The sequence below is a fragment of the Paramormyrops kingsleyae genome, chromosome 14 (genome assembly GCF_048594095.1).
Source record: "Paramormyrops kingsleyae isolate MSU_618 chromosome 14, PKINGS_0.4, whole genome shotgun sequence".
Classification (NCBI taxonomy): Eukaryota; Metazoa; Chordata; class Actinopteri; order Osteoglossiformes; family Mormyridae; genus Paramormyrops; species Paramormyrops kingsleyae.
The window spans coordinates 2,379,616-2,390,000 of NC_132810.1; the positions used below are offsets into that span (position 1 = coordinate 2,379,616).

Here is a 10,385-nt window from a genome sequence, read left to right on the forward strand (position 1 = left end):
CTCCCTCAGCTTCCTTTTGCCTCTGTGCATGGGTGGGGGCTCTGGTGGAGTGCTCTCCAGCGATATTAATATTCCTTTGAAGCCTGTCCCAACTGCAGTCCGATTCTCCCGCTTTGTCTGTCTGTCTCTGCCCTCCCGCGCAGATCACCTTTCCCAATGGCCCTGCCTGATTTGGCGGGTCCTTCCTGAACACATGTGCAGAGGCACGTTCAGGGCACATAAACCAACCCCTCCTCCCCACTACACACACTCCAGGCTTTTTCCAAGGGGCCATTCTGCACACACATGCACCCTTGCATTAATGCACGTGCACGCATGCACACATGCACTCACATATATGAACGCTGCTGCAGACGGTCCACCTTCTCTTCCTGGTGCCGTAAAAAATGTCTTCATGCCAAAGGGGGGCCAGGGTGGCTAAATAGGGTGGTTTAATACCAAAGCAAGCATTACGTGTTTCCCTTTAAACTGGAGCTGCCCCCCTCCCTCTCCAGCTACACATACCTGTCCTTTATACCATGCTACCTGTCCTTTGTACCATGCTACCTGTCCTTTTTACCATGCTACCTGTCCTTTATACCATGCTACCTGTCCTTTATACCATGTTACCTGTCCTTTATACCATGCTACCTGTCCTTTATACCATGCTACCTGTCCTTTATACCATGCTACCTGTCCTTTATACCATGCTACCTGTCCTTTATACCATGCTACCTGTCCTCTATCTAATGTCCACCCCAGTGGTCACGGTCCATGTGGGGCTTTGCAGGTTAGGACTCAGAAGGTCGCCGTATCAAATCCCATGGCTTGCAGAGTGACGTCATCATCAGGCCCTTGAGATAGGCCCTTTACCGCCAATTGCTCCAGGGACACTGTATGACCCTGCTCTACTCGTACGTCGCCTTGGGAAAAACAGCAAAATAAAATGAATGTAATGTGACAAATGTGCAAGTTATAAGTATGGGATTTCGATCTTACGCTGGCTGTTGTTGTGCTCTGAATGGCATTGGGGGGGTCGGGATGCATGTTTGTTTGGTGATGTTGACATTCGCATTTCTGCTCCCCCCACCCCATCTGTTTTTCAGTGAGTGACAGTTGCTTCAGAAATCTCGCCGAGGACCGCAGTGGAGTGAACCTCAAAGAGCTCGTCCACGATCCCTCTCTGTGAGTAGCTCCCCAATTGCGTGCACGCATGTGTAGAAGCGAATCCCTAAGCGGTGCCCCCCCCCCGGGGCAGACAAATGCAGAGTCACATCCTCTCCTTTCTCCTTCCCAAGAACCTCCCCCAGCCCCTGGGACTGGGGGTCAATTACCAGCATGTAACGTGTCATTTACATAATTGATTAATTTCAGTCCAATTACACCCATGTCACTCTTGATATTTCACTCTGGAATGTGACACTCTGGAGGACTGGGCTTGATGGATGAGGTCCTGTCAAACGAGGTGTCCTGGCTTCTGCCCGTTATAGGGGGGCTGTCTCGTACCTATGGCGTAACACCGTTAATATCAGCGCCTGCTGTAACCGAGGATCATCACGGCACAAATCCTTTTTTCCTCTGGCACTATAAATAAACACGCGGCGTAATGACGACAGTGTGACGTAGCTAATATTGGCACCGCTCGCCTAAGAATAACGTAACAGTCGTGTGCTAATTTCTATCTTGAGCTGAATCCCCAGATATTATTAAGAGTGTGAAACCTGCAGTTAAGCACAGCGACTGGAGCAGATTTTCAAGCAAAGTTAAAAAAATAAGTAAATAATAATAATAATAATAATAAATGCTGTGAACTCTGACTGACTTTGCCGCAGCCGGAGCCCGGCATACATGAAGCGCAGCAGCGCGAGGGTTAGGGTCCATCTGTCTGAGACGCAGGACAGTCCTGGACCTCTGCCTGTCCGAGACGCAGGACAGTCCTGGACCTCTGCCTGCCCGAGACGCAGGGCAGTCCTGGACCTCTGCCTGTCCGAGACGCAGGACAGTCCTGGACCTCTGCCTGCCCGAGACGCAGGACAGTCCTGGACCTCTGCCTGTCCGAGACGCAGGACAGTCCTGGACCTCTGCCTGTCCGAGACGCAGGACAGTCCTGGACCTCTGCCTGCCCGAGACGCAGGACAGTCCTGGACCTCTGCCTGCCCGAGACGCAGGACAGTCCTGGACCTCTGCCTGCCCGAGACGCAGGACAGTCCTGGACCTCTGCCTGTCCGAGACGCAGGACAGTCCTGGACCTCTGCCTGCCCGAGACGCAGGACAGTCCTGGACCTCTGCCTGCCCGAGACGCAGGACAGTCCTGGACCTCTGCCTGTCCGAGACGCAGGACAGTCCTGGACCTCTGCCTGCCCGAGACGCAGGACAGTCCTGGATCTCTGCCTGTCCGAGACGCAGGACAGTCCTGGACCTCTGCCTGCCCGAGAAGCAGGACAGTCCTGGACCTTTGCCTGTCCGAGACGCAGTACAGTCCTGGACCTCTGCCTGCCCGCTCGAGGTCTCAGAAACTTCCACTGGCACCTGTAGCCAAAACTGACACTTCAATGAACTTTTCTTCCCGGTCGGGTCTTCTGCAGGAACCGCCTGTCGTTGGCATTTGACGTCTTACGCAAATCGCTACTTTGTCGAATCCCGGAGATGTCGGGTACTTTTAATGGGGTTTGCATGTTCTCCCTGAGCACAAGTGGGTGTCCTCTGGGTACAGCGCCAGCTTCCTGCGGTCTGAAAAACACGCAGTGAGGTGAATTGGGCTCTCGAAATTGTTTCACGGTGTGCGAATGTGTTTTTACCTCGGGAAAGCCTCCAGAATCGACAGAATCCAAATCATAATGATCTTTATTGCCCAAGCATGTTAAACATACAAGAATATGTCTTGGTGGGTCTGTCCCTGGTATAACTTATAACATGCAAGACAATCCACAACACATACTTTTAGCATCAGGCTTTCTGCCTAGTTAGAAGCAGCATGGGATGGATGGAAACATTGATACGTTGATAAATAAGTAAATATATAATCAAATAGACAGATAGACATACATAGACAGGGAATTTAAGTAAGCAAATAGCCCCTCTACTGGACATGCAGTTACGGAACATTGATGAGTAAGTTTAATTGAGGTATTTTTTAGGCTGAAATGGTGATATTTAACACTGTAAACTGCAAAGTGTTTAGCTTCATATAAACTTCCCAGCAGTTGCGGTGGTTTCATTAGGCTACGAGGCGAGGCAGGTTTAACCGCCCCAGCGACGGTTCGCACTGGTCCCACTGACGTCACCCCGCCAGCGTGAGGCCGTGCCCGCAGGAAGCCGCGACGGGGACAGGTGGTGCGGGCCGCGGCAGAGAGCTGACAGGCAGGGGGCGACTTGCACGGCCTCACTGCCACGCTCTTGACCGTCCTCTGAGTTTTGCCCACGCGCCTCTTTGGTCGCCCCTCGCCGCTTCCGCGCGACGCCTCTCGCTTTACGTGCCGGTGGCTGAGTGATGATTGCCGGCAGGTCTCATCACAGCCTGTCACCGCCGGGTGACTTGGGTCTTAACGTCCCACATCAATTTCCCAAATTAGCAGAGGAAAACAGTTGCTAATAAATTGCTGCCAGAGACACATGCTTCAGCCTTTTCGGGCCTCCGCCCGACGGGCCGCAGGGAGGCTGCGACACGCTGCCTTCTGCTTGCTTCCTTGCTGGACACATTTATTTTACTGTCGTCTTTGCCCCTGCATTACACTATATGGGCAAAAGTATATGGACACCAGCTTCCATTCCACCCTTTGTCCTGGGAAGGTTTTCCATTAGATATTGGAATATTGGTGGGTTTTGTTGCCATTTAGGTTGGATATTAATGTCGGGTAATCAGCCCCCTTTCCGTGAGCCTGGGTGGGCGACCACTTCGCAGCTGAACTTGCTCCTGGATGTTCTCACTCCACAATCGCTTTATTTGCGGCTGGCCAGGGCAGATCTAGCAGGGCAGAAATACAGCGAACTGCCACCCTGTGATGGTGCCAGGTGGAAGGTCGCCGAGCCCGGAACACGCACCCAGTCGTCCGTCGGTGTTTGTCTCTGAAGATCGCATGACTTATACATTCACCTGCCAGCAAAGGGAGGCTCATGTGGCCAGTAGCTAACATGGATCCAAACATCTGCAAGCCTAAGAAGACAGAAATACAAACAAGTGAAAAGTTTGTTTGGCGCTTGTGTGATTATATCTCCAGTACTCAGTCCAGGTTTAGTGACTGGTGAAGTTGAGCCTGGTCTTTGTTGTCATATTCACTGTTATCTGACTTTTTTTTTTGTTTGTTTGTTGACATAGGGACTAGCAATGATTTTCTTGCTTCCTGTTAGCCTAGGAGTAACTTTGAGACTTGTCTAATAGGATGTTGATATACTGACTGCACATGTCAGACATCCACCAATTTGAGCCAAGGCTTTGCAGTAATTATGTATGAAGTTAGCTTAAGGCAGTTTTGCCCCAGCCTGCCGCAGGGGCCGGTTCATACCCAGAGATATTCCCGCCCTGTGCCCTCTTTACCTCTCTCTCTTTTCTTTTTTCCTCACAGACGCCATGTCTCGCACAAGTCTTACCCTCTTCAGTCACCTCTGATTTAATTTCTCCGCTTCCCTCATCCTTTTTTCACACGCTGCATCCTCAGAGCTCTCGGTTATTTCGTGGATGAATTATCTGTATATATCAATGATTTCCCCCCCCCCCCTTTTGCCGTTAAGCCTTCCTAAAGCTTCTGGAGTTTCTTCCTGGTGAGAAGGTTAATGAAAGGCACGAACCCAGTGTCGTTTGCTTAAGTGAGAATTTCCCTGCCCTGAGGCGCGGCCCCGTGATAAGCGTTACCACATGCACGCGTGCACCGGGCCCCATCGCGGAAATACCTGCCAGAGCCACACTCGAGCCACCCAGATCTCTTCATCCCGACCGTGAGTTCCGCAGACAGAGGTTTCCTTGGAAACTAGGTGAAAGAGCCCTGCTACTTTGTGTTCCGCATCTCATTTTGGCTCGGAAATAAAAATAAAATCTGAAGGACTTAAAGAAAACAAAAAAGGAGGTAATGGTGGTGACTTCTAAAGCTCACATTCCAGTTCTTTCGGAACAGGAAATGAAAAAGAATCTAATTTTCACCTACGTGGTAGGACTGTTTTCCAGGCCCAGTACCCAGAGGAATAGCTACGCAGATACATATCGGACTTAGGCTTGAAAGCCTCTCAGATTGCATCACTTACCTCTGTTTTGTTTGACTACACTGTGTTCTTTGTTTGCTGTCTCTCTCTTATGGCAAATGAGCCTCCAGCCTGATCTCCTGCCCCCCCCCCCCCCTCAATGCAATCTGGTTTGTAGCAGCTGAATTTCAGGCACCAGTGCCAGGGTCTCCCCAATCACAAAAAAATGTACCTTTTGTGCTCCTCTATAATTCCAAATTGGCCATCTGCGCACCAAACATGTTCATATGCCTTGTATATTACCTGGACCTATGTTTTGTTAATTGTTAAGTACCGTCTTTATTTATTGCTAGCTCATTTAATGGCCCCGTTTTGTGCACCAGTAGGCTGACATTCCAGCTGTCCATTGTTTCTATAGGACACGTGTGCAGAGATTAACGGTGGAATAAAATTTGCACCTGCAATTCCCTTTCCATCCACACCTGACGGGTGGTGCTGTTGCAGCTAGCTGGTCTCGCCCTCTCCGGCGCCACGGGATGATAACCAATGGTGCAGAAACGTTTGCTTCAATCCTGGAAGGTTGATGTACCGTGCGCGTCGTCTTATTAAAACTTAGAGCATTACCGTTAAAACTCATAACAAAGTTATTACGGTTGTGTAGGTGTAAATGCCACAGTCCTTTTTTCATTTTTATGTTAGCCTCCTTGTGTGGCAGCATGCTAACGTTTCACGCCGGGGGTCCCAGCGACTCGCAGGAGCAGGTGTGAGCCATACTGAGATCTGTCGTCGGTTGTCACGAAGTAATAAAATTTCTCTTTCCTCCGCCCCTCCCATTCTGAGGCTTGAAGTAGTACAGTTCATTAGCGTCTGAAACCACCAGCAAAGCTTCAGAGAGATTTTAGAGCAGCAGGAAGCAGCGCAATATTATAGATTTACGTCGTGTAATTTGGGGAAGGGAAAAAGCCCGCTGCTGTAACTGCCTTGTCCCCCTTAGCAAACCCACCTTTAGGCCAATTTTGAATATAGTTTTATGAGCCAAAGTACCTTCTTGACTTTTGTTGTCTTTCTCTTATTAGTGCTAATTGACTGTTTTTACGATGGTGATAATGACTGTGCCTGAAGTAGGAACCCCACCCGTGATGTCTGTGTGCCTTTATGGGGAAGGAGCCGCTAATGTAGCATGTAGTTATTTTACTGACTCAAGGGCACAGGAGGGGCCTCCGCGCTGCATTTTAAAAATTTGTTTTGCTGTCTTGTTTTCATTGTCTGTAGCCCTGCGCTGAGGAAAGCGCTACTTTTTGTCTAATAAAGTAGTACAGTGGTACCTCAGTACTCGAACTCATTAGAACTCGAATTTCTTAAGTCGAACCAACCAGTTAAAAAAAAAATTACCTAGAACTCGATCTGAATCTCAGAAGTCGAACCGTGAGCGCCGACCTAAGATAACTTGTATGCGCAGCATGCGGCACGTCTCTCAGCGGAAACAAAGGGAACGCTTCAGTCTCAGGTTCGCATTAGCTGTGATAGCATCGTTTGTTGGTGATAATGCTTTTTTATTGAAAATATCAGGTAACACACTGTACTTTATATCATTTTGGTAGCCTTTGCTCTACCAAAAAGTTACGCAATAGTTGTACAAATGTTCCAACATAAAAGTTTGCGATTTACGAACAAATTAATGAATACAGAGTAATAATAAAAATAAATAATGGACCGCATGGCGTAGTCTAGTGTTGGTGCAGTGGCTTGCGGTAGTATTGGGGTACATTCTTTATCGTTTTGGAAGCCATTAAGAAAAAAATGTTTTGATATATGTGCTTAGATGTGTTTAGTACAGTATATGCTCTTCTTGTTTTATCCTGTTCATTTTGTGTTTAAATGCTAAAAAAACATATTTAGGTTTAAGTTTTTGGGGACGGGAACCAATTAATAGGTTTTCCATAATTTCTTATGGGGAAAATTCGATCAGAACTCAAACTTTTAAGGATTCGAACTCGAGTTCTGAACGGATTAAGTTCGAGTTCTGAGGTACCACTGTATTAATAATCACTAAGTAATGTTATGAGCTACAAAAGTGCGTTTGTGACAAGTTACAAAATATCGCCTGTGCACGCATCGGCTTTATTTTTAATGTAAATCAAAAATACAATTCGTACTTCGGAAATTTTTAATGTAGGCCATTAGGTGCATCTGCCACAAGAGGGCGACAGTAGATACAATTTGAAATGTGAAAGCTACAGAAATGCTATCTTTTACAGAGCTCTCCTGCAACAAAATTCTAATCTGTATGTATGGTTTTAGTTTGAGCCAGTACCAATGAGCTTTTGGAACTGTTCACACAGATTTGGCAATGAATTTTTTTTGGCATTGAACTAGGTATTTAATCACTTATTTCACAATGTGCTGCTAAAGATAAAATGCATAGAAGGTCCTTTAAAGAGCAGCAGGGGGGCTAAGTGTTTGTAAACCTACTAGTGGGAGGAGAGAATGAAACCGATTTGACCATTTAGCCAAATCAGCCACAGTTTTTGCTCTTTGGCCTTCGCCTGTAGTTCTGTTCTCTTTCAATGGGAGTGTGTTGTTATGCATAACATGGATATGAAGTCAATGAGTCTGTTTACTCAATGGTTCCTCCTATTCACTCGGGCTTTGTGCCTGTGAATGCATCCCCTGCCCTGGAGAGGGGTGCTCTGTGTGTAAGTCGATGATGCATTCTGTGTTCCGTTTCTTGCAGGCTGGGAGGAACAGTCGCAGCCTATAAAATTGTCCCGGATGAGATCGATGAGATCAAGGTAACACCACCCTCCCCTGTTGCCGCACATCAGTCTGTAGCAGCCTCTGGGGCATCTCCTTTACTGACCCTTCGTCTCTTTTACAGGAGACTCTGGTGGACTGGTGTGACGAGAAAGAGCTGAACCTCATCCTGACTACCGGGGGCACTGGTTTCGCCCCCCGCGATGTCACGCCCGAGGTACATGGGGAACCACCTATTTGTGTTTGTGTCCATGTGAGTGTGCGTGAGTGCGAGCGGCGTGCGAGCATGTCGGCTGCATGTCGTGTGCACGCGTCCCCGGCTCCCGATCGCGCGCTAGCTTAGCGCTACTTTCCCTCACCCTGTTTCAGGATCCACCCTTAAGTCTGAACGGTAATCCGAAATTTACATAAGCGATCTTTACAGGCCGACAGTGTCCCTAACCAGACAAAGATTCCAAATTCCTCCCTGTCCCGACTAGAAGGCAGATGTCCAGGATAAACTGGTACTGCTCTGCACTGTAGCTGCACTGCCTTGATTACATATGGCACGGAAAAGGCAGTATGCAAATAACAAGTAATAATATTCACACAAGCGGAATATGCCATGTATTCTGCTACAGCTGTGAGGTGCAGCGTTTAGCAAGCTTAGCATCGCTTATTTGGCTTAATCCAGCAAAGGGCCACGGGGTTCTTTTTTTTTAGGCTTGCTGGGGGTGGGGGGCGGTCTCCAGTGAGGCAGAGAGCAGGGAGGACTCCCGAGTCAGCGTTCTGCTGCTGCTGCCTTAGGCGTGGACATGGAGGCAGACATGAGATTGGATAGATACAGATTCTGATGCTGAAATAGATACTGACACAGTTACAGATGCTGACAGTGACACAGATACAGGCAGCCAACCGTGTACAAGTATAAATATACAGGGGCTGACACCGGCGTGGCGAATGAGATAAATATACAGATACTGAAATGGCACTGAAATACAGATATAAATAGACAGATACTGAAATGGCACTGAAATACAGATATAAATATACAGATACTGAAATGGCACTGAAATACAGATATAAATATACAGATACTGAAATGGCACTGAAATACAGATATAAATAGACAGATACTGAAATGGCACTGAAATACAGATATAAATAGACAGATACTGAAATGGCACTGAAATACAGATATAAATATACAGATACTGAAATGGCACTAAAATACAGATATAAATATACAGATACTGAAATGGCACTGAAATACAGATATAAATATACAGATACTGAAATGGCACTGAAATACAGATATAAATATACAGATACTGAAATGGCACTGAAATACAGATATAAATATACAGATACTGAAATGGCACTGAAATACAGATATAAATAGACAGGTACTGATACTGACATACAAATATAAATATACGGGTACTGCCATGGACACCGATATACAGGTACTGATACAGACAATGAGATATAGATATCAACATACAAGTGGGCAGTGGTGGCTTGATGGTTAAGGAAGCGCACTTGTAATTGAAAGATTGCAGGTTCGAATCCCTGACCAGCAGAGCACCACTGAGGTACCCTGAGCAAGGTACCACCCCCAAGCACTGCTCCCCGGGCGCTGAATTAGCTGCCCCCTGCTATGTCACAAAAAAGTCACATATGGGTTAAATGCAGAGGACACATTTCATTGTTGCGCGCTGTGGTGTGTTGACAATGACCACTGATCACCAAGTTCTAAAAAGTTCTAGTTCTACAAAGTACTGATACTGAGATACAGGTATAACCATTCAGGTATAGGTGCTGACATACTTATGTAAACATACAGGTACAGACCCTGGAATACAGGTATAAACATGCAGGTACCAACATTGTCACCAGGGTACAGGTATTGTCCCAGACACTGAGACACAGATATAAGTATATAAGTATTGACAATGAGATACAGGTATAAACATACAGGTAAAAACACTGAGATGCAGGTATAAACATACAGGTAACAACACTGAGGTACAGGTATAGACTTGCAGGTACCGACATTGACACTGGGATACCAGTACTGACACAGATATAAACATACAGGTACTGACACTGAGATACAGGTATAAACATACAGGTATCGACACAGACCTGTATGGATACAGATACATACAGATATGTAGCTATATATGCTGGTCTGTGTGCAGGTATTGACACAGCTACCCCATAACATAGTTGCATGTTACAGACATAAACATGACCGTACCTTGTTATAAATACTGCTATGGCTGCAGACACAGCCACTTGACTGAAACGCTGACTCGGATGCAGACACTTACGCAGACGCTGTCACGGATGCCAAGACAGACACAGACGCTGACACAGCGCCGTTTCTGGGATGTAGAGGCCTTCTGCATTCATGCATGTGCCTCTTCGTGAGGTTCACGCATGCCACTTCCTGGCTCCATCACGGTGGGGTGGTGGGGCGGTGGGGCGTGACATGT

At 47.2% G+C, this 10,385-nt stretch overlaps 1 protein-coding gene across 9 annotated transcripts in view; it reads left to right on the forward strand.

Annotated features, from left to right (window-relative positions):
* The window catches only part of gphna (gephyrin a), a 69,785-nt gene that overhangs the window by 16,386 nt on the left and 43,014 nt on the right, over nt 1–10,385 (forward strand). For all 9 annotated transcript variants that reach the window (XM_072699046.1, XM_023825283.2, XM_023825285.2 and 6 more), the window contains exons 2-4: nt 1,086–1,164; nt 7,886–7,943; nt 8,030–8,122. In XM_072699046.1, the coding sequence (XP_072555147.1) occupies nt 1,086–1,164; nt 7,886–7,943; nt 8,030–8,122 (230 nt within the window). The remainder of the gene's footprint in view (nt 1–1,085; nt 1,165–7,885; nt 7,944–8,029; nt 8,123–10,385) is intronic.